The sequence below is a fragment of the Acipenser ruthenus genome, chromosome 19, assembly GCF_902713425.1.
Source record: "Acipenser ruthenus chromosome 19, fAciRut3.2 maternal haplotype, whole genome shotgun sequence".
NCBI classification, from domain to species: domain Eukaryota; kingdom Metazoa; phylum Chordata; class Actinopteri; order Acipenseriformes; family Acipenseridae; genus Acipenser; species Acipenser ruthenus.
The window spans coordinates 7729818-7750478 of record NC_081207.1 but is presented as its reverse complement, the minus strand read 5'-3'; the positions used below and the strand labels follow the sequence as shown (position 1 = coordinate 7750478).

At 38.5% G+C, this 20661-nt stretch overlaps 2 protein-coding genes across 2 annotated transcripts in view; one reads left to right on the top strand and one right to left on the bottom strand.

Annotated features, from left to right (window-relative positions):
• tbcd (tubulin folding cofactor D) overlaps positions 1 to 20661 on the top strand; it is a 137661-nt gene that overhangs the window by 31552 nt on the left and 85448 nt on the right. The window lies entirely within an intron of this gene.
• Positions 193 to 8253, bottom strand: LOC117424311 (zinc finger protein 750-like). The gene is made up of 3 exons (XM_034040537.3): positions 8122 to 8253; positions 1295 to 2959; positions 193 to 944 (listed from the first exon to the last, which is right to left on the bottom strand). The coding sequence occupies exons 2-3, from the start codon at positions 2728 to 2730 to the stop codon at positions 377 to 379; spliced, it is 2004 nt and encodes a 667-aa protein (XP_033896428.3). The 5' UTR covers positions 2731 to 2959; positions 8122 to 8253; the 3' UTR covers positions 193 to 376.

Sequence of the window (20661 nt, the reverse complement as noted above, 5' to 3'; positions counted from 1 at the left end):
TCAAATTGGGATCCTGTCTTATTACAAAGCAGTCATTTGCCTTGGGATACTGGGCAACAAAATAGTTTTGTGGGTGTAACATCCACTGTTTTAGCTGTGTTTTTTCCAGTCCTATATTACAACAGATTTTACAGTGGCTATCTAATGTAATATGGCTCCTATTTATTGTGAAGGAATGTTGAAAACTAAAAGTTATTTAAAACCATATTTTATTGGAAAATATAGTCATATAAGAGAAAAACAAATACAAAAAGATGAAGGAACAATCCTTTGCAGCTTTTTAAAAGTCAATATGTACAGTATATGAGTCCATCCCACTGCACCAATGTATTGGTAGAAAAATATAGTCCATTCAGTCACTTTTGAGTACGATGTTTTATGAACATCGTGGCCTCTTTCTAAATACTCTGACAGGCTCATCTGGATTTGCTTTCTTGGCCTGTGCTTGAAGAGATTGGTGTGACCTCTTTTGTCCCCTCTCCTTGGGTTTATCTTCTGTCACCGTGGAAACGGCAGAGCTGCTGCTCTGAAGAAGGGGATGCTCCTCTTTAGAAGGGACGGCTGAGCGCTCTCCACTGAGTTTGTGGGAGCTGTAGGAGGCCAGCTGGCAAAGGGCAAAGGCTGCTGTTTGTTTCTGCTCGTCGTAGTTTTCGATTTCTCCCAATTCCGGGCTTTTGCCCCTCAATTCTCTGCTGAAACGTCTTTCCCTTTGTGGTGAGGCTTGAGGCAGTTTAGCAGTTGGTGCCTCTGGGTTGGAAGAGCCTTTAACAGATAGGTTTAAGGGCATGTCCTGGCTGTCCACTGCTGCTGGAGTGTCCCAGTGGTCTGTGCTGGTGTAGGTTAAGGGCTCTTCTTCTGCTTGAGCTTTTGTGGAAAGGTTGAGTGGCGCCATTTCTTCCTCCTCGTGGTCAGAAGAAGACTCGTTAGAGACACTGTCATCTCTTCTGTAAACAGAAAAGAAAAAATATTTTATCAGAAAAAGAAAAGGCAGTTTCTCTTTTATATAAAACAGTTTTATGAAAAATATAATAGTTTTACCCTAATGTGAAACAAATATGTTATTAGTTTAATAGAATTTAAGCGGTTAGATATTATATTTATTTTGAAAAGGTTTATACACATACAGTGGACATTTTTGGATTGTAGAACCAATAGTCAAAACTGAACCAAAAACCATTTTCAACAGATTTGAAAATGCAATGGTTTTGAATTAATATTAACAATATAATATACATAGTAGACATTTTTGTCTATTTGTCTATAGTACATACATTAAGTGGAATGTTATTCATACCTGTCTGCAAGACGGTCGTTGTCTGGTGGACTTGGAGGATGCACTACTATTCTGATTGGCTGGAAAGCTGTAATGCTGCTGATCTTTGGTTGGTTGGAGTGGGTCATCTTGCTCGAAATGGTATTTGCAGAGAGATCCTGATCGCTTTCTGGATTTGGGTTGTTCGTTGTGAAGTTTGTTGGGCTCGGCCTGTCTGGGGATCCAGTGGCGGCACACCCTGCCCTGGGGCTCATTTTCACCCCTCTTACATTTTCGTGGTCCATGATGCCCACCTCCATGATTACAGCAGGCCTCATGTAGCCCTTATTCAATTTCTTCTGGTAATCTGAAGTACCTGGGCTCTTTAAGTGTGTGTATTGAGACTGGTTGGCTACCTGTACATGAAGACCTGCATCTCTATTGAAACCTTCTGTTTGGTGCATTGGTTTTGGGTTAAAGTCTTGAAAAGCAGGTTCAGTGAGTGCAGGCCGGTAGATTCCAAAATGGAAAGGGGGACTTTGTTGGACAGGCTGATGGTATCTGTAGTGATGTTCTATAGCCGAAGGTGGTATAGGTCCTGGAAATGGGATTCCTGGAACTGGGAAAGCATGGGGCAGCAAGTGCCTCTGCTCTGGGGAGAAATATGTCGGAAAGGGTGGGTTTTCACTCTCATGGGGGCTTCCAGGAGAGAGGTAGGGTCGGTAGATGGCTGGCAGAGTGTGTTCTGCAAAGAAGTAAGGGGGGAAATCTGGAATCATGGGAGGTATGTAGTTAGGAACTGGGCCGATTATCTTGCCAGACGGAACTTTGTGAGAAAAGTCAGGTGGGATAAAAACTGGACCTGATCTCCAGGGCCCATTGGGATTGTGAAAGGCAGATCGGATTGGCAGAGGAGAAGCAATGTCTGGTTTGGAAATTAATGGAGCAGGATCACTGCTTTCCACAGTATTTGTAAGCATGTGTCCCAAGATCGGGACAAAGGCTGAAGGTCTTACTCTTGCAATGCTTTCTGAGTGTTTGTTTGCTTCACTTTCTTTTGCAGCTGGCTCAGGCTGCTGTTCTTTTTGGGGGGCTGTTTTTGGACTTTGAGCTCTGCTCTGCTCTTGATTCTTAAAGTCATCTGCGCTTTCATCTTTGTTGATTCTTTGTTCGGTTGGGATCTCACATTTTGCAGGTGCACTTGTACTGGCTCTGCATGGACTAGATTTGCCAGCAGGCTCAGTCTGAACCTTTTGCGGGGAGTCTGTTGAAATTATCTTAGCTGACTTCCCACTGCGGTCTTGCTCATTGACCAGGTTGATAGAGTTTTTGCACAGGCCATACTTCATGTGGTTAAACAAGTGGGATTTCTCATTGCAAGTAAATGGACACTGGAAGCACTTGAAGTTAAATGGTTTCCCTGGAGGTCTCGGGATGTAATGAGGTTTTTTGGGCTTGCGTTCTTTTGTAAGGTTCATCTCTCTGGTGCGGATACAACTGATAACAATGCTGAATGGAGAGGCTGAAGAACCGGTCGTGCGGGGCGCCTGGAGGTCTTCACTTTCCCTGCCTTCCTGGCTAGGCTTGTTCCTGTGCTGCAGGTTTTCGTAGTCGTCTCTGGGATGACAGTACTTTAAAAAGGGCTTTTGGTTTAAGCCAGTAACACTTTAGGGTTTATCATCACCGTAACAAGGGGTTGTGCAGGATCTGTAAGAGACGAATGAAAAGGAGTTAATGTGATTATATGTTAATGTGATGATGTCACAACTTCTCTTTACAATGCAGCGTTGTTTCATTTGCATGGGGAAAAAATACTTTTTAACTAGTCCTGTTAATCCTGTTTATCTAGGTTTCAGTTTTTGGTAAATCTTTGGTTTCAGGTTACTAAGGGGGAGAGGGGAATTCAATAAAAAATATATTGGCACTGTTGCCCAGTGTTATGCTGCTATTCAATCAGACATTCAACCTCAGTTTTGAAATCTGCTCAACAGTATTTACCAAAGCTTTAATCATAATCTGTATCAACACCATTAAAGAGACGGATCCCATTTTCCAAATATTTATTTCGTCTGTAACGGGGTGCTTGCTTTATGTGGAGAAGCTTTTAAAATACTTGAGCGGTTTAAATAAACGTTTTGCAGCTTTTACTTTTGGGGGTTGGGGGTGTATGAGCTGATGGCTGAGTTAAAATTTAAACCTTAAAATTGTCACAAGTCAGGTTGATGGCAGCTGAATTGGGTAGATCTCTGGATCTCGTGATGAAACAACGATGATGAACTATATCTCTTTACTATGGTTCAGTTGTCAAGAGCCAAGCAAGATCATTTTATTTAGCAAGATGGTTTCTTGGCAGATAAGCAGAGGAGGCTAGTACCAACATGTCCCTCTTATACAAACTTCTACTGGAGACGTGAGAACCTCTTGCAGCTTAGTTCCCATGACTTCAGCAGCAGGATTTTTTACGCTAATCGTTGAGATAAAACCTGATACAATCATCTTTTATCAGAAACCCCTAATTATACGTATGGTAATTTTATTTAAAATTAAAACAATTGCGTTTTTTTATGGTAACAGATTTTCATTCAAGTGGCCACTATGAATGCAATAAAAAACATTCTTTAGGAGCATAGTCTTTAGCCAAATAAAGAAATGCTCACTAAAGACGATTTACTTTTTAGTTCCAATATATGTATATAGAACAAGACCACCAGAAGTAAAAGGAAAAAGGTTTGAGCATATTTTGAATTTCATGTGATCAAAAGTTTTTTCAGTATTAAAGGCTTCATAAAAGCAGTAGACTAGCTTGTATATTACATTCCATAATTTAGTAAATTTAGTTAATTTCACTTTATATTGTTTCAAACATTCCACAGCCATAATTATAATTGCCATCTAAATTATTTATTATCAGCACCAAAATTAACCCTGTTCTTTTTTGTAATGCAATTTAGCCATTGTTGTGCAGTTAGGCATTACACAAGTTTGCAAAGAATTAACATTAAAAAAAAAAAACAACTCATAAACAATTTATTCTGTTGATGGAGAACTCCCGTATCTGAACAAATGAAGTGATGGTACATTTCAGTATTTCAGCTCAATTGATCTGCAGCAGACTGAATTGGGAGTACCAGTGAACGTTCCAACCAGTTTCTCCGAGTTTCCTTTTAATTGGCTCCTATTGGAATTATGGTCATATCACACATTTAGAAACTGGCTGTTCCTCAAGTTGTGCTTGTGTGAAAACCCTTATTTTAAAGCTAGCTTTATTGCACATAAAGGAGTATTGAGCTTGGATTTTTTGCAGCAGGGAACTTGCATACATTAAAAATCATTGGGGGTGAGTTAATATCAAACCTAACATACACTTAACTTTAGACATTTGAGCTAATTTTCAACACTTTGCCTCATTTATTTGGTAAAAGTGTTAATGTTGCAAAGCTATCAACAGCATATTCATGCTATGTGATACTTCTAAAGTTATTTGACAAATGTTTCAACCAGAAGCCTTTCTCAATGCCTTAATTAATTGTGCCTACTTGTTTTTCATTACTTAAGTCACTCAGATATTCGCAGTACTTTGTGTTTAGTAATAGTAGTTAGATTTTTCATTCACACACACACACATTTTAGAAAATAGCATTTTGGATTAAAGACCTTAACAAATTTGACCCATTCAGTCAACAGCATTACCTGTCTAGTCCTGTCATTGCTATCCAGAAGATTTTATAAATTTATGAAACAAAAAATGCCTTCAGATTATGTAAATGTAATAAAATGAGCACACATTATAACTAAAAGCTCCGACAGTGCTACACATACCACCTGTTTGTTTAACACGCTGTTTTGTTTTTGTCAGTAAAAGGGTTGGACAGTGTCAGGTAGCGTTGTTAGTGAACGTGCGTCTCCCTGTGGGACAGGCTACAGCATACAGAGACCAGCAGTGAATGGACTCAGTACAGTTCACACCAGCTAGCATGTGATTTTTCTGAACGCTTCCGTCTCTACACACTCTGTGGGGGAAGACCAGTGTTGCCACAACAATGAAGTGCATGGCTTCTCTAACAACACTGTTGCTCGTCAGCATGTGTATTCAAATATAAAGATGTCACAGATTTAACTTTGTTTAAAGTAATGGAAGTAGTTTAGTACTTTTATAATGGAGAAAAAAAAAAAAAGTCTTAACATTTTTTAGGTTTGCATTCTGTATTTTGCCTAAAATCTAGAATTTTGTTTTACATTTACCAAAATTCACTTTTCCCCCACTAACTCTATTTAACACAAATAATGGTCTGTATTAGAATAATAATTGAACACGGTGTCATTTACTGTGGTAGAATTGACAATATATAATCCTTCATAAAGGATTTATATATTATTTATTATGAAATAATGAAACACTACCTACAGTAAAAGCTATATTCAGGGTTCCTGGTGTACAGTAGGAAACAAAAAATGTTTTTTTTTACATAATGTTTTGAAATTATTATTATCTGACAATACCTGTTCAAAGTTAAATCTGTCCTTATGGTGAGTTGTGAGATTTTGAAGAGCTTTGATGCAAGTTTATGAAATGTCAACATTTTGATGTATGTAAGCTTAATGGTGAGACTCATGTACTGTAGAAAGAAGCCTTATAGAATTGCAGATTGTGAGGAGGTTTTAATTAACATGGATTATAAAAGTGACACAGTGCAAGTTCAGAATTAAATCCAATAAATTAAATTAAAGCATTTACCTACTTTTTAAAGAAATTCCTTAATACTAAAATTTAAAATAATAATATTAACATCCTCTGAGTTATATTAAAACTGATATTTGTTTTTGCTATTTTTCTGTGTGTGTGTGTGTGTGTGTGTGTGTGTGTGTGTTTTTTTTTTTTTTTTTTTTACAATTTATTTTAATACATATCAGATTAATCATTCCTATAATTTGTCATCTCATGATCCCAGCAATGCAACTAAATAGCTTTTGTTAAGATGTGTATTAGACACATTCGCACGCATATCAAAAGGGGACGAGTTATATGCATATTTATTAAATAAAACCTTACCTTGTTCTGCGCACACCTCTGATCATCCCAAGCTTACTTTAAAAGCAGTGGTCCAGATTTTTAATGACTTTAAAATACCAGAGTGATTCGAAGTTGACGTACCATCCAAAGAAATTTACTGTTGTCGGACAACTGTGTCGCAAGACATTGACGCTCAAGTTCTGTAAGCCTGTGATTATCCGCCACACCCTGCGCACTTTTTCCCTTTTTCATCTGCTAAAAATTAGGTTTATTGCCGCAACTAGTCCTACTGGGATTGCTCCATAATATAGTTATGGCCAAAAGTTTTGCATCACCTAAATTTTCGGACTGAGACAAAAAAAAAAAAATTGACATTGTGTAATCAAAGAAACTACAAATTATATCGCAAATGTCTACCGTAAGCCATAATAGTAGTACAGTATTTCATGTTATATTTTGAGATGTTACATTTTTCATATTGTCAGTTTTTCGTTAAGTATATGGGAAAACTACAAAGCGGTGTGTAATTCAATATGTTAACGTAATATTATTCAGGTTTCATTCGACTTTATAAAGCTAAATTAGTTAATTCTATAGGGTGATGTAAAACATTTGATCATAGCTGTAGTTCTGCCCAAGCTTGTCCCAGCAATGTTTGGCCAGTAAACTCAATCTCTAAGCTCTGAGCTTGGCCATGTCTGTATACAAGTGACTACACAGCATATCTTAGTGTAAAATTGTATTTTATGTGTTTCAATTTGTTAAAAAAAAAAAAAAAAAAAAAGTGTCATCAGTATCATTTATTTTTCTCGCAGTGGCAGATAATTCTTTCAATTTCAGGTACATTTTCTCGTTTTACTCTATTAAACGTAGCAGATTCAATCTAAAATCATATTTGTGTAGCAGTAGTAACTTAAGTAGTAAGTACTTTTTTTCAAACATTCCATTTTTAAATAAAATACAATTAAATAGTTGCCATTTAGTAAATGTTAACATTTTCTCTCGGAAACTAACTTAAACATTTTAACCCATATTTTCGTTCTCTTAACTTCTTTCACTTCAGATAGCTTTTTATACATTTTTTCAGTAATTGTATAAATCATTAATAATTTATTTTGTAGTGATGTCTATGGTAAGAATATTTGCTTTGAGGTGACTATAGCAAACAATCTTACATTATACTTGTTGTTTAGCCCTTCCAGCAAAAAAACAGGTGCACAGTGTAAAAGTATTTGTGTGAATTCAAGTAATTGAAGTACTAATGCACAAAACAAACAAAAAAAAAACATACCGAATCGGTGAGGGAAAGCATTTCTTAATCTTAAGATTTTCAGAGAGGATTACAGAACTGGTATTTTAAAAGATGCATAAATCATTTAACTTCCTTGATACTGTACATACTGTAAACTATATTTGCGAAGCCAATTGATTGGTCACAGTACCGATATAAGTGTTAAAATATGGGTGTTTAACCACATGTTGGGCTACTAGAAACATTTAAATGAAAAGTATCCACTGTATTTGAAATAAATAAATACATATGAAAAACTGTCCAAGCTTGCAAATGTAAAGACAACAAATTCCGTGATTTAAAAATATATATATAGTTTGAGATTTAGTCTCTTTTAGTCAGCTGAAATAACTTTTTTTTTCTTTTTTTTACAACAAAATGTCAAATGATTAAAAAATGATGCACACTCAATTCCTGTGTTATTGTGTTGATCCGTACTTAATTCTCAATACATTTCAATACTTGACAACGATCACTCTACCCCCCTGGATAAATTAGCAACACAAAGTAATGTATGTTAATAAAAAAAGAAAGATATTTTGATATCCGAATAAGTTTTTTTCTTACCTGACATATGTGTGTGTTTGGTCTGTAAAAGCCCAGTGCAGGAAGGTGTACCTGCTCACTTCTTGATTGCTAGGTGAAACTGAAGCTGCTGTTCTCAGTGGGAGGGATTTAAAGCAGAGGAGTTGAGCCCTTAGGCTGTAGAGATGCACCTGATATAAACCCAGCCCCAAGCAACAGTTCGTGTGGTTCCTTTTTTTCCTCTTGTTGAATTGTTAGCACTTGCTAGAGTCACCTCCACACCTGATCTTTAGCCACAGAACTCTTGTTGCTTCGTGCCCTTGAAAAGAAGCCGGCCTTGTTTACATAAACAGGTGTCTCTGACTGTGCCACAGGTAATTGTTCACTTGTGTGGCTTTTGTTCTTTTCTTTGTCACATGCCCTCTGCATTCAGCAGAGACTTATTTTAGTCATCCCACAATTTCTGATGAATAGGCCAGGGAGACGTGAGCTGCTGTGTGAATTGTCAATGTATACTGATGCTGTTATATGAATAAATGGCCAGATGTGGTAAAAAGTCATTTTTAAGCCATAGATAGAAATATATTTTGCTAAAGCCTTTGTATATATTTAACACAGCTGTATGCTTTTATTTTTATGAATGCTTTCTTTTTCTAAAGTATTTAATGAAGAATCAATGTTTGTAACTGAGAGAAAACAATTCTAACCACAGGTATGTGTCTCTAGGTTTCACTTGCAATTTTGAAATGACTGATGGTCAGCAGTATCCTAAAAAAATCCCAGAAAATTTTCAGCATTGAAAAATGAAACTCTTGTTCTGTTATTTGGTTCACTTACTGAACACTGAATAAGTAAATGTATTTATTTTTTAAAATACTGAAGTAACAATAATGTTATACACACACACTGGCCTGTAAAGATTGCGTACCGTATTGACACTGTATGGAGACGGGCCCTCTTTCCCAGCATAGAGACTGTAATGTGAGATTCTCATGTTATCTCACCTGAAACTACACCCCATTTTGCATCAAAATGACTCTAAAGGGGTGTTGAGTATTGTTTTAAAACAGCTTTACAGAATATACAAATCTTTGAATATCCCTCAACTGTTTCAAGTAATTTATAAACGGGGGGTGGGGGTATACAATACACATAATGAATATAGGCAAAATCCTTTGCGTTTTTGGAAATACATTCTGGGGATATCGTTTTTCTTTATGCACCTCTGTTAATGTCCTGGGCCATCCATTTGAATTTGGTCACAATTACAGACAACGGTTATAATGAGCTTGACCCGAAACCTAAAAGTTTTACTTTGAAAGTGACATAAAGAAAATGCACAAACTAGCAGTATGGCGGTAGGCACAGTCTGAACATATTTAAAATATATATATTATATTACTGTGCATTACCTACAAGCTTTTTAAGGCTGTTTGAAAACTGAGTTTGCTTTCCTACTTCGCCTAAAGAAACTGGAAGTATCCAGACCAATGAACAAAAACACTGTAAATATTCCTACATTTTTACTAGGAATACCATAAACCAGGTACAGACAGATGATGGCAGCATGTTTTTGGTATAAACTGTTCTGTTTCCCCAACTTTATACTAGTTTTTAGTGCCCGGGGACCTTACCTTTTTCTCCTGTTGAGAAACCTTAACTATCGTGTGTGTGTGTGTGTGTGTTTGTTTGCTACAGTACTTTGTTTATTTTTGATCATTGTGTTGTGGCTGATTTCTATCTGTTTTTTAGGCATCTGTAGCATGTGTGTACAGTAAATGTTGCTGATACTTGGTGACTAGAGGTTACTCCTCATGTTGTATTAAAGTGGGTCTCTTCCTGTAGCAATCACTTTCAACATTTTTATATAAATAATACCCCCCTGCTGGTGTATTCACCCACCATTACCATCTTGATAGTGCTCTCAGTATTGTGCTTTACATTCGCTAAGTATCTCTTTTGAAAGGCTGCCATAGTTTACCATGCCAGTTGTGTAAGGCATTCATATTCCCCTCACTTGTTTAATGTTCTAGTTTCGCTTGGTGAACTTCTATCCAACTAAAGTATGGTCATTCTTATTGAAAGCTTATGTAAAGTAATTTGTTTAGCGCTTTCAGTGTCAGCTTTAGATATTGAGACCTGTAACAAGAGAAATACCAGTATCAATTCACCAAGCAACAGGACAAAATGAACACTGAAGTAATTATGCACAATCCTGGCAATGGTTATATAGTTAAGGAGACCGTATGTCAAATAGTTTTCAGATACCTAAAGTTAATTGCCGTTTTAAAAATCTGTGGTGTTGTATAATGGTATAAAATAAATCCAGCAATGTTTTATGCCGTCGGTATATATATATGGTAGATTGATCGCATAAGCCCCTAAGGGAAGTGAACACTTGCTGAAAATGTTTCTCTACTTACAAGCTTTACCAAAAATCAGAAGTATGATTGACAGATCTTGCCTGTCGTAATAAGTTTCGGGGTCGAGGGGGGGGGGGTATCTTAAAGTTTGGAATTGAAATTGAGTGTATCAAAAAGAAGATTTAATTCCCTGCGACTACGATGGAACATGGTTTCAATAGCTGCTCCTTGTGTTTGCATAATAGAGAACATTTGAAAGAACACTCCAGTTACCGTTGGCACCCAAGTGTTGTTACTGAACAAGTGTAATGAGCGTTAACAATGCTTTCTATTATCTTTGTGTTAACACTGAATGGAGCTGAAAACGTTATCTTTCAGCCTCACAGCTTGCATATTGTGCTGAAGCCCCTCAAAGCACGAGTCAAAAGCAGACCTGCACACATTTAAAACAGGCGATGGAAGAAATGGTCTCCTGTTTGCTTTTAATCTTTTTCTTTATTATACTTAAAGTAAATACTTTCTGATTGTATTCCTAAAGTACACAAAGCAAAATAATTCTAGTAAATCTTACAGAATATGTCTTGCCATCATTTCTCATAGATTCTCATATAATGGTAACTGTGTATTTGATGAGGTAAAACTCCAGACTTGACCAGTATAGTGCAGTAGGCAATTGTTTTGGTGTGTATTATTGGTGCCTAGGATTGTCCCACCGGACAATGGTTCTGTTATTGATGACACCACCTCACAAGTAAAGTTAATGAGGAACCATTTTCAAACAGGAACATCTCTAAACTAGCTTTATGTTGCAGGGAGGAAGTTTTGGTTAACACTACAGATGACTACAATAAGACAGTATAAACCTTTGTAGACAGGATAGCACTAATCCCAAGCCTGGATGATTTTCAGTATTAAGTTGGTAAGGTTTGATAGAGACATGGTGGCAGCAGAAGACCATTTCACAACAGTACACTGAACTACAAAAGGAATGCCGACAGGATGGGTGCTAATTCCGTCAGGTGTATCCCATTTGTACCTGATGGCCTGTACAAAAATAAGGAAAAACTGCGATAAGATCTTCATATGTAAAATACAATCTTTGTCAATAGCTCTTATCAGTGAGAACACAGGAAAAGCTAAATTGAGTGCAGCACCACTAGTGCAATTTGGCAAGAGGTGGGAGGCGCAGTATGCAGGCTCCCTTGCACTTCAGTAATGGAAATTGCATGAACTGTAACAAGTTGCTAATGGAAGAAGACCTGACTCAGAATGATATTTGGTTGTTGGAGAGGCATCACATTATAGAGTGTGACGCTTGCTTTCAATAAAACATATGAGTTTGAGAAGAAAGTGTAGGAGCTTATTTAAACACTTTTAAGACACTTCTGATACAAAAAATGCTGATGACAAACATATTGTGTGGATACAATATCAGTTACTGTTTGTTTCCATTGTAGTCATCCTTCATGAGTGATATGTGCTGCCTATTCTAATGAGCAGAAGCATTCCTATTAACTGCCACATATTTTCTAGTGTTCTTTTTGTCCCCATTATTACATTTGTGAACCATTTGTTTCCTTTTCCTGTTGCAACAGGAAACAAAATAGTACCATACTGTATCTAATGTCCTTATTACCAAAGTACAAGCTTAGTATAAAACATGGACAAGCAATACTAACAGTTCATAATAATGTTTTAAGGAATATTTTTTTTAAACATTATACAGAAAAACAACTTTGAAAAATGTGAGTACACCAATAAACCCTCTTTTAAACAGTTGTACTCCAAAAGGTCTGTCGACTTAATTATTTCATATTTTGTAACCTTTTTGCGCCCATATCTCCATAACCGTATGGGACTTATACATACCCTTGACTATATCTTGAAGTGTTGCTCTTCTGTGCTGTAGATTTTGTAAAGCTCAGTTGGCTGTATGATGCCAGCATTTTAAGTGCTACCTGGGGGCTTGGCTTTAATTCATACTTGTCCCTAACAGTTCTTTTAATAATCAAAGCGATTCTGTTCTGCTGGTTGTGATTCCAAGCAAATTCATTTGGGAGTGGTGGAGTCTCTCTAAATCATTATAAGAATTGTAATTTACAAGAAGTTCCAGTTTCTTTCTGTGTGCTGTACTATTAACACACAGTATCGGCAATTAACTTTACTATTTGAGCGTTCTGGTAAAGATAGGTGTGTCAGAAGTTACTTGGGCAGCTTTGTGTAAAGGTGCACCAGTATTTTCAAACTAGCTGTGCCTTTGTCATTCAACGGTATAATACTGTAAGCCTGTTGCAGGTGTGAAACACGCAAACAGGTTTCAGTCCGATTTATCTCAATTGTCTTAGATTTTTCACTGGATTTGAATATGTTTCTTTTGGTATTACAACGTCATATTTATGTTTTACAGTGTTGTGAAACTGATGTTAATTTCTGCTTTTCCAGGCAGTTTCTTGAAACTGTGCCACAGTACCAATCACATTTGGAGCACTGAAAAGCGCTCTTGAGACTGGGTTCATGTCTTTCAGATCAGCTGTCTTCCCCATTGTGACTAAAGCTGAAATTGGTAGGTAGATAGAAGAGCAGCAAGTAGGCTGCTATGCAGATTATTCAGTTCTTGATGCTTGTTTTTGTTTTTCCATTCCTATAAGCCAAAAGCCATCTTATGTAATGAAATAGGCCAGAGATACAATGCTCCCTGAGCCACTAACTTCCAGAATGAAGAGGTCAGCTTTGGTACAGCAGTGAGACAGTTACTCTGGACACAAATACAAGATTATGCTTGAGCTGGTTCTTGAGGTCTGCCACATGTAAACTGTTGTAGATTATTTGAGTTTATAGGGAAATTCCATTTTAGGTTCTCCTGAATCCAGAAGGCTAAAATTCAGTAAGTTGACAGCTTGACTTACAAAGAAATCTGATATACCACCAATGTTTTTTTTTAAAGCCACTAGAAGTTGGGTTATGACTGGTCTTCAGTCATATATAACGGTGGATCTTGGAGGGGGCTTCTGGTTAAAAAAGGCATGCTGGTGGGTGGGGAGGGGAGGGGGGGGGGGGTAAAGCTGTCTCTCAAGAGAATGGGTGTTTCACATGTAAAACGAGTGCGTTTCCAAACGCATGGTTCAGATTTGGTAAGGCTCAATGAGATCAGTGCATTACCTCTGGAACGGAATGTCTGAGAACACTCATTATCTTAACTGCAGCATTGTGTGCCACAGAGAACACCCTCTGTTTAAATGAGCTTATTTGACTTAATGACATTGACACTTGTGACAAATATGATTCATTTGGGCAAATGGGTGTATGCCAGAGTTATTGTTTTTTTGGTTTTAAGAAACACCCAGAAAGAATGAGTCTTTACCCGGGGGCATTGGGATGAATATTTGTACTGGGTGTTGGTAGCCATTTGTTGTTAGATTTCAGGCCTGAGGCCTGCTTTAAAGCTGGTTCTGATGTTAAATAAATGATTGTCAAAACAAATACAAAAACAAACTAAAACATTTTAAATAAAAATGGTGTTCAGTGTAATAACCCCTAGAACTCTGTTAAAGGAAGTTACAAGCAAATAATCTCATTGTGTTAAAATCTCTTTTCCAGGGGTGACTTAGTTCGTAAGGTATTCGTAGGGCAGTAGTGTGGAGTAGTGGTTAGGGCTCTGGACTCTTGACCGGAGGGTTGTGGGTTCAATCCCCAGTGGAGGACACTGCTGTTGTACCCTTGAGCAAGGTACTTTACCTAGATTGCTCCAGTAAAAACCCAACTGTATAAATGGGTAATTGTATGTAAAAATAATGTGATATCTGTATAATGTGAAATAATGTATAATGTGATATCTTGTAACAATTGTAAGTCGCCCTGGATAAGGGCGTCTGCTAAGAAATAAATAATAATAATAATAATAATAAGGTATACAAGACTCACTCATTCACAGTAATTACAGTATATAAAAGTATGTAAGACACCAGTATCTGTAACTCAATTACTGGGTTCTCTTGTGTGAATTAAGCAGAAAAATAAATTAAATCAACTTAATTGTGGAGGCGGGTGGAACTCTGGTATTATGTGGTGCTGTTGAGTCTGAGTGTTTTCCAACATCCTGTTAATAACCTGTTCACCTCCCTTCCCAAACTGTGTGCAGTTAATCAAGACAGTTGTAAAATAAACAGACGGGCATTTCAACAGTGTGGCTTGCCGTTTATATTACTACAGTATTGTTTTGTTTCTTTATTTGCATGGGGAGATTTATGTTGAATGTGGAGATCTAATTGGCTCCTGCTGAAAGCTTTCTGGCTTAAAGTTTATCCAGTGTTCCTGCCATGCTTCCAGGAAACATAGGCCTTGAGAGATGGCTGCATATTTTCTATTACTGTTACTGTTACTGGACTTTACTGTTTGTTCCTTTTGGGAATGGAGCTGGACAGTGATGATAAACTTCACCTACAGATTAACCCTTTGCAGTCCATTTATTAAGTGCGTGTCAGGCGCGTCAGGTACAATTTATTTTCACACGCGCAGTTAATTTTAGACGCGCTGTTTAAAAGTATTTTTTTTCCACAGTCAAACGGGTTTAACCCTGTGCGGTCCTATGTTGGACCTGGTCTGACATTGCAATTATTCCTATCCGGTCCATCATCCGGTTGACATCATCAAAAAAACGGGTTTCTAGTCGTTTTTTCTCCGGAAAAAGCTGAGAAAACCATTCAATGGCCGAGTGGGAGTGACAGGAGCCGAGACAAGCCGAAAAAAAGTCCCTGCATATCAACAAAGCACTCACTAGGCATCTCCAGCCCCGTCCCACCCTTTCGTTCGCTGAAATGTAAACATCTAAACTATGTACATCCTTAATTTCTTCAATTTATTTTACAGCTTCATTGTTTGCCCTCTTCTCTTTTTCATTTGTTTCCATTTTGCAGCTGCCCTGCTGAAATCAAATTTCTCTCTGGAAGGGCCTAGTTCTGAAATGATCATCGGGCTTGTCAAGTTATGATTTTTCAGCGAATTTCAGAATTTAGATTTCACTCTATTCTTAGTACTGAATCCACGCTCACAGGAGACACTTGCAACAGGGATGACCGTTGCAATTTGGACAAGCTTTTCAATCTCTTGGAAGACTCTGTTATGTTCACTCAGCACAGTCTCTGCAAACTGTTGAAAAGACATTAATGAGTACGTGTCATTTGAGACCATAATCTTTCAACTCTGATATAGCTACCTCTGCACATACAGTAGTGGTGAAGTGTTTCAGTAGACGATCAAGCTCTTCCTGGCCATACTGGCTAAACTCTTCTTCAGTTGTTTTGCAGCCAGTGCTCTCCTTGGCTCTAAAACAGAAAACCAGGTGAGAAGATTCATGGTATCAGCAGGGAAACGTCGCTCAATTTCATCAATTAAGGAGCTTACGTATTTGCTCTTCACATTATCAAAAGCTGGGTTTTGAGTGTGGCAATCAAACAGCTTGTCTCCTTTAAACTTATTACCTTCAAGGGAGTTAAAGAATTCCTGCTCTGAGGCACCAGGATCAACTATTAAATCTCAGTTTTACAATAATATACAAGTTTTCTCTTATCTATGCCTTTCTCGCTAAGTAACTTGTTAACTTCTTGAAAAATGGTTTCTGCCTTTCCATCCATAACTTCAACATGACTGTAACATTTTGTACAAGGTTTATTGTTCGCTATGTACCGGACATAAGTGATAAGCCTCTTACTATTGCTGATGTCTGTTGACTCGTCTAAAATCAAACCAATCACAGGGCTGGCCGTCACTGAATTATCAGGAACCTCCACCAAAGTGATTGCAATGTGTTCTTGCTGTTCATCACTGAGACAGAGCACTCTCCAGTGCTTTTGCCATTGCCTGACGTGAAGTTTCTACTTTGCATTTCTTTTTAAAAGCTGCGTTGTGTGTACTGCCACTAGAATGTCTCAATAATGTAGACGTTTTGTAACAGTGGCTAGTAAACTTTACAGTTGCATAGAGAGTGCAGACTGGACAACTCATTTCACCGTTATTAAACTCCAGCCATGGGTAAATCTTCAGTTTGGCTGAAATGTATCTTTTTTTGCCTTTCCCTTCACTGCTATCGTTTGTGTTTTCATTTAACGGGTCCGGCAAACATTTTTTGCCTGCAGCAGAAGAATCCGCTGCCTCATCAGTGCAAGGTGTTTTTTTTGTTGCTTTTTTTTTATTTGTATTTATACATTTAGTCATCGCCAATGATTTTTTTACCCCGGTTTTCTCCCCAATTTGGAATGCCCAATTATTACTTTTTATCCTGGTTTACCGCTGAAACTCCAGCGCCGACTCGGGAAATGGCGGCAGACACGCATGTCCTCCGAAATGTGCCCTGCCAAGCCTCTCTTTTCGCACTGCAGGTCTACAGCAAAAGCCACCAGACCCATAGTTCCGGAGGACAACACAGATCTGAGTGGCTTCTACAGCAGACCCGCAGGCGCCCTATCAGCCACAGGAGTTGCTGGTGCACGGTGAACCAAGGATTACCGTGCCGACCTGAACCCTCCCCACCCGGGTGCCACTCCCTGGAAACTCCCGGCCACAATTGGCGATGGCATAACCTGGACTCGAACCAGTGATCTCCAGGCTATAGGGCGCATCCTGCACTCCACACGGAGCGCCTTTACTGGATGCACCACTCAGGAGCCCGGTGCTTTTCTTTTTAAACCAGCGCTCCATTTCGTATTTTTTAAAGCAAAAATCATCGCTTGCAAAACAACACCTAGATAGATTATCGTCCACATCCTTAGAGATTGTTGTAGCATTTTAATTAGGCATTTTATTTAGGCAAACTGGGCGAGTTCCCCATTGCAGCCTAGCAACCACAGCTAAAATCCTTAAGGAGGCAGTGTGGTCCAGTGGTTAAAATCCAGGGCTTGTAACCAGAAGGTCACCAGTTTAAATCCCACCTCTGCCACTGACCGACTCACTGTGTGACCCTGTGCTCCATCCTGCGGATGAGATGTTAAATCAATGTCCTATTGTAAGTGACTGCATATAATGCGCAGTTCACATCCTACCTCTGTAAAATGCTTTGTGATTGTGGTCCACTATGAAAGGCACTATATAAAAAAATAAAGATATTATATTATTACTGAAAAATAACAGAGCAAAGCACTGCGTCGGCAGCAAAAAAGATACAAAGCATACATGATGATGTGCTTGGCCATTAAGAAACAGGGAATGCCTTAAACCTGTGACCTTCACCATCAAGGCCATAATGTTTCAAGTTGTCATTGTTAAAGGCACAGTAACAGCTTCAAGTAGAATTCTTTCCATTGATGATTTACAAACTACTCCGCATATAAGCAGTTATAGGGAATTAATGTTACTACCTGTTGACAGTTGCTCCCAACGCCCAGATAAAAACATGAAAACATTTTTATAATCAAATGGCAGGAGCAGGGTGTTGCCAGTCACATGTCAAATCCAGCCCAACAGAATATTACCTTTTTTATTTTAGATTTAAAGTCACGTCCCCGGATCACTTGACAACATTACCGCACCTGAGAATGCAATGGTCTTGGGGGTCAGGTATATGCGATCTTGGCAAGGACAACAAAGGTCAACCCTGTCCCAGCTCTCCGTCTGTATAAAGCCCAAACATTAAAGCTGCCAATTCAAGAGAAACATACTCATATGGGTGTGTGTGGCTATATTGTTTCCATGGGTTATTAAGAGATCTATAGATAATGGAGTAGTGCAGTTAACTGCACCTTGAAAACAGTGTCCAACAAGCAATAGAACAGGTGCATCAATCTCCAATATAAGCCCCACACAGATCTGCACACTGATGAAAAGAAAGCACCAAAGTAGAGTGAAAACCAACAGGTCACTTTTATTTACATAACAGGCTATTACAGTTGACAAACTGCAGAAAGAACAAAGTGCAAACTTTTCAGTCAGTGTTTGACCATCAGAATCAAAAAAACATCCACATATTTAAGCAATTAGCTTAATCTTATACACAACACTCTTATTCAGATATTGCTGAGTCTTAGAATCTTGCCACTGCTTTTTTAATGCTAAAAGAGACCTATGTTTTAGGTAAACAAATGTTCTGACAAAACTGCCTGCTTATCATTTGCTTGGGAACTGTTTTCAGTTGTAGTGCTTTACAACGTCTTATGTAACTTAATACACTGTTATTTAAAAAAATAATAATAATAATAATAATTGTGCTTTTGGTACATGCCTCCAAGTATTTGGACAAAATAATTGTTTGTCATCCTAGTAAAAATGTATGTGCTTTACAGGTTAATTCACATTAATACGCATTCAATAATGTGGTGCACTATTGAAAACTTGGTGTTGAGACTTATTTATCTCAGAACAGAAAATCAACCCTATATGGCCTGCATTTCTAGCACCTTCCCTGAGCTCAGGTCTTTGTCTTGCCGTTTTGTACCTGTGCTTTCTCACAAACATCCACCATGTGCCACAACAAAGTGGCTCACTGTACACAACTGGATTTACAAAAGAGAAGTGATGGGCGCTGCACTTATAACTGATGGGATGAGTCACCTTACATTAGAGAAAGAAAGATGCACCACATTTATTCTTGGCCCACTAGGTGGAAATGTAACTTTCTGTCTCCTGTATAACCATGTCTGTTTTAAACGTCTGTTCTGTCAACACGAGCCCTAGAGAGCTGCACGACTTCGCTGCCCTGCTGCTTGTTATTGCTGTGCTTCATTCTCGACAGAGGAAGGGGTCGTGAATGCAGGGTTTGGACGTGGTGAAAGAAGGGCCTGAGTTAAAACGTAGTCCGAAATCTGTACATTTTTTTTTTTTGTAGGCTAGAATGTATCAAGGTGCCGGGGGAAACTCCCAAGTCTTGTTTGTGTTCCACCACACTAAAGAAGGGCCTGAGGTAAAACATACTCTGAAGAGTGTACACAATAAACAGCAGGGATGGTAACACTTTTAATACTTTCAACACAGTTTAGGCAGCCCAGATCTGGCTGTGGTTGTGTCTTTTGTGCAGCCAAACTACCTCATAATAACCTGCAATATACTAGATGCAAACAACATGTTTGCCTTGCAAGTAGCTTGTTTAAGAACGTTCAGATTTACACTTACCGGTTTAATAAATGCTGTTCTGCCTCACAATATTTATTTTCATAGGGAAGAACAAAAAAAAAATGCCGACTTCAAAATCCATATCAGTTGGGAATACCTCTTGGTTTTGTACTTAACCTCGGATTTGGTTTTCAATTAAACTACCTAAAGAAAGACAGCAAGGACCTCACAGTATTTAAGGTCATTATTGGTTGCGGTTATGTCTCTATGCAGAAACAGTAAGCAGGCCCCACGATACAGCTGGGGGAGTGGGTCGGTGCAATAGGTCTTCATGATCTTGTCTTTCCGTACAGCCCCTGTTGCCAGCACTTTTAGTATGAGACTAAAGAGCAGAAGTGAATGGACTGCAACATTTTTCGCTATTTACTACATGTGGCAATACAGTAAAGCACAGTGCTTCTGGATGAATATTAAGGCAAGTCCCAACTTGCCAAAACACCAGGCTACATTTATGTCTAATCGCAGCAAGTAACCAGTCTTCTAATAAGAAGTGTTTATCCTAAGTTATAGGAAGTCTTCGTGTGAATGGGAAGAGTTTGTGTTGGAAAAGTGAACCCCCCAAAAAACAGGTTCTTTCAAACTCTTGGTGTTAATTGAGGGTTGCATTTTTCTGTTTCTTTTATAACAATAATTTGTATTCATTTTCTAATTTCTCCCAATTTTGGAATGTCCAATTATTATTCAACCTGGCTGACCGCTGCAACCCCCGAACTAACGAAGACGAGCACTTGTGTCCTCAGAAACGAGTGATGTCAGCTGTCTGCTTTTTTTCACTCTGCTGTGCAGCCATATTCAGAACTTACAGCATCAGAGGACCACGCAGTTTTGAATTGATTACAGGCTGGCCTGCAGGCGCCCAACCAGCCACAGGGGCCGTTGGTGTGCGGTGAGCCGAGGACTCCCCAGCTGACCTAACCCCTACCCTGCCCGGGCAGCACTTGGCCAATTGTGCGCCGTGCCCTTGGGAACTCCCATCCACGGTTGGCAGTGGCATCTCCAAGCTGTAGGGAGCATCCTGCACTCCGGGCAGAGTGCCTTTACCGGATGCGCCACTCGGGACCCCAGTGTTGCATTCTTCCAATAATAATGGTAAAAAAAAAAAAAAAAAAAAGAAATGACTTGC